At 44.6% G+C, this 2,046-nt stretch overlaps 1 protein-coding gene across 1 annotated transcript; it reads right to left on the bottom strand.

The window, feature by feature from the left end:
- Nucleotides 1–273: 273 nt before the first annotated feature.
- Nucleotides 274–1,840, bottom strand: Pgk2 (phosphoglycerate kinase 2). Its single transcript, NM_001012130.1, is given in 1 exon segment — nt 274–1,840. A coding segment is annotated over 1 exon segment (1,254 nt). The 5' UTR covers nt 1,795–1,840; the 3' UTR covers nt 274–540.
- Between the last annotated feature and the right edge of the window lie 206 nt (nt 1,841–2,046).

Genomic DNA, 2,046 nt, shown 5'->3' with positions numbered 1-2,046 from the left:
GCTTGCACATTAGTAGACATATCAGTGAATTTTATTTTTTTCTTTTTAAAAAGAAAATTGTGTTAACCAAGTACTTCCTTTCCTTATTTAGGGGAAAAATATTACCACGATCTAATTATAACTGAGTTATATTTAAATAATGATGTTCTGTTAATTTGGGTCATTTTTACCATTTAACCTTCTGACAGCCTGTACTCCATCTTCTCCAATCGCAGACTGTTGTCTCCCACATTCAGAGCGAAATGAGGTTGAAGTAAAGACATCACATTCAACTTACTCAGCTCAGTTCTTTAATAGTTGACACGAGAATGGTTTCTCCCTAGGAAGGACTGTGGGGAATCCTGATGAGATCTTGAAGAGGCTAACAAAGGCGTGACAGAATTAAGATGGGCTGATACGGCTCACTGCTAGCCCTTTACCTGGGTCTTGATACCGAGTAGATGTTAACCAACGTTGAGACAAGGTTAGGTTGAGATGTAAAAGCACTGAATTGGTTCTGGCACTGATCGCAGGAAACAGGAAGCAAATGCATTATGACAATTACATGTTGCTGAGGGCCTCTACCCCTGGAAGGGTTTTGCCTTCCAGAAGCTCAAGACTTGCCCCGCCTCCTGTGCTCACATGGCTGACCTTGTCTTCAGTGTTCCATTTGGCACAGCAAGTAGCAGTGTCCCCGCCTCCTATGATGGTGATACAGCCATTGGAGGTGGCCTTTACAACTTCATCCATGAGGGCTTTGGTTCCCTTAGCAAAGCCATCCCATTCAAATACCCCCAGAGGTCCATTCCAAACAATCAGCTTTGCTTGGGCCACAATTTGAGCATTGTTTTTAATGCTCTCAGGGCCGCAATCCAAACCCATCCAGCCAGATGGTATACCAGATTCTACAGTGGCTTGTCCAACTTTAGCATGCTCATCAAACTTGTCACCGGTAACAAAGTCAACAGGAAAGGTTATCTTTACGCCATTCTTTTCTGCCTTGTCCATGATCTCTTTGACGATCTTGGCTCCGTCTTCATCAAACAAGGAAGCACCAATCTTCATGTTCTTGAGTTCTTTCAGGAAGGTGAAAGCCATCGCACCACCAATAATCATGAAATTGACTTTGTCTAACATATTCTTGATAAGTTGGATCTTGTCTGTCACTTTGGCTCCACCAAGAATAGCCAGGAAGGGCCTCTCTGGCTTTTCTAAGACCTTGGAAAAATAATCTAGCTCCTTCTTCATGAGGAACCCAGATGCCTTCTGGGGCAAATTTATTCCCACCATGGAACTGTGAGCCCGATGTGCAGTGCCAAAAGCATCGTTGACGTAGACATCACCGAGTTTGGACAGTGAAGCTCGGAAGGCTTCCACTTTATCAGGCTCAGCGGTAATCTTTTGTCCAGAAGCATCTTTACCCTTCCCTTCTTCCTCCACATGAAAGCGCAGGTTCTCCAGAAGGATTACAGAGCCTTTACCTGGGTTGGCACAGGCTTTCTCTATTTCAGAGCCCACACAGTCCTTTAAGAATATAACGTCCTTGTTCAGTAGGGACTTGAGCTCAGCAGCAACAGGCTGTAATGAGTATTTGTCCGGCATGGGGATACCATCAGGCCGGCCGAGGTGACTCATGAGAACTACGGACGTGGCTCCATTGTCCAGACAGTACTTGATGCTTGGGATGGCAGCCTTGATTCTCTGGTTGTTTGTAATTTGGTTATTCTTCATGGGAACGTTGAAATCTACTCTCATGATGACTCTTTTTTCCTTAACATCCACTTTGTCCAGAGTCAACTTACTAGAAAGAGCCATTTTGATGGTATGCTGAGTGACAACCTCTGCCGGGAGGCTGTCTCGGTGGTGATTTTTAACGCTTAAGTCTTGGCCCCGCCCTTCCTTTGTGAGTTCAAAGTCTCCTGTACAATAGCCATTGGTAGACTTTGAAAGGAAATTCGGTTCCGTGATTGGTCCTCCATCCTGTCGATCTTGATTTGGAAAGTTTCACGTGGTACAGACTCAAACTGCCATCCAAGAATACTAAACAGTAAAAGAGAGCACTTGGGG

Source organism: Rattus norvegicus, chromosome 9, assembly GCF_021556685.1.
Source record: "Rattus norvegicus strain SHRSP/BbbUtx chromosome 9, alternate assembly SHRSP_T2T, whole genome shotgun sequence".
Lineage (NCBI taxonomy): Eukaryota > Metazoa > Chordata > Mammalia > Rodentia > Muridae > Rattus > Rattus norvegicus.
This window is presented reverse-complemented; position numbering and strand designations above follow the sequence as displayed.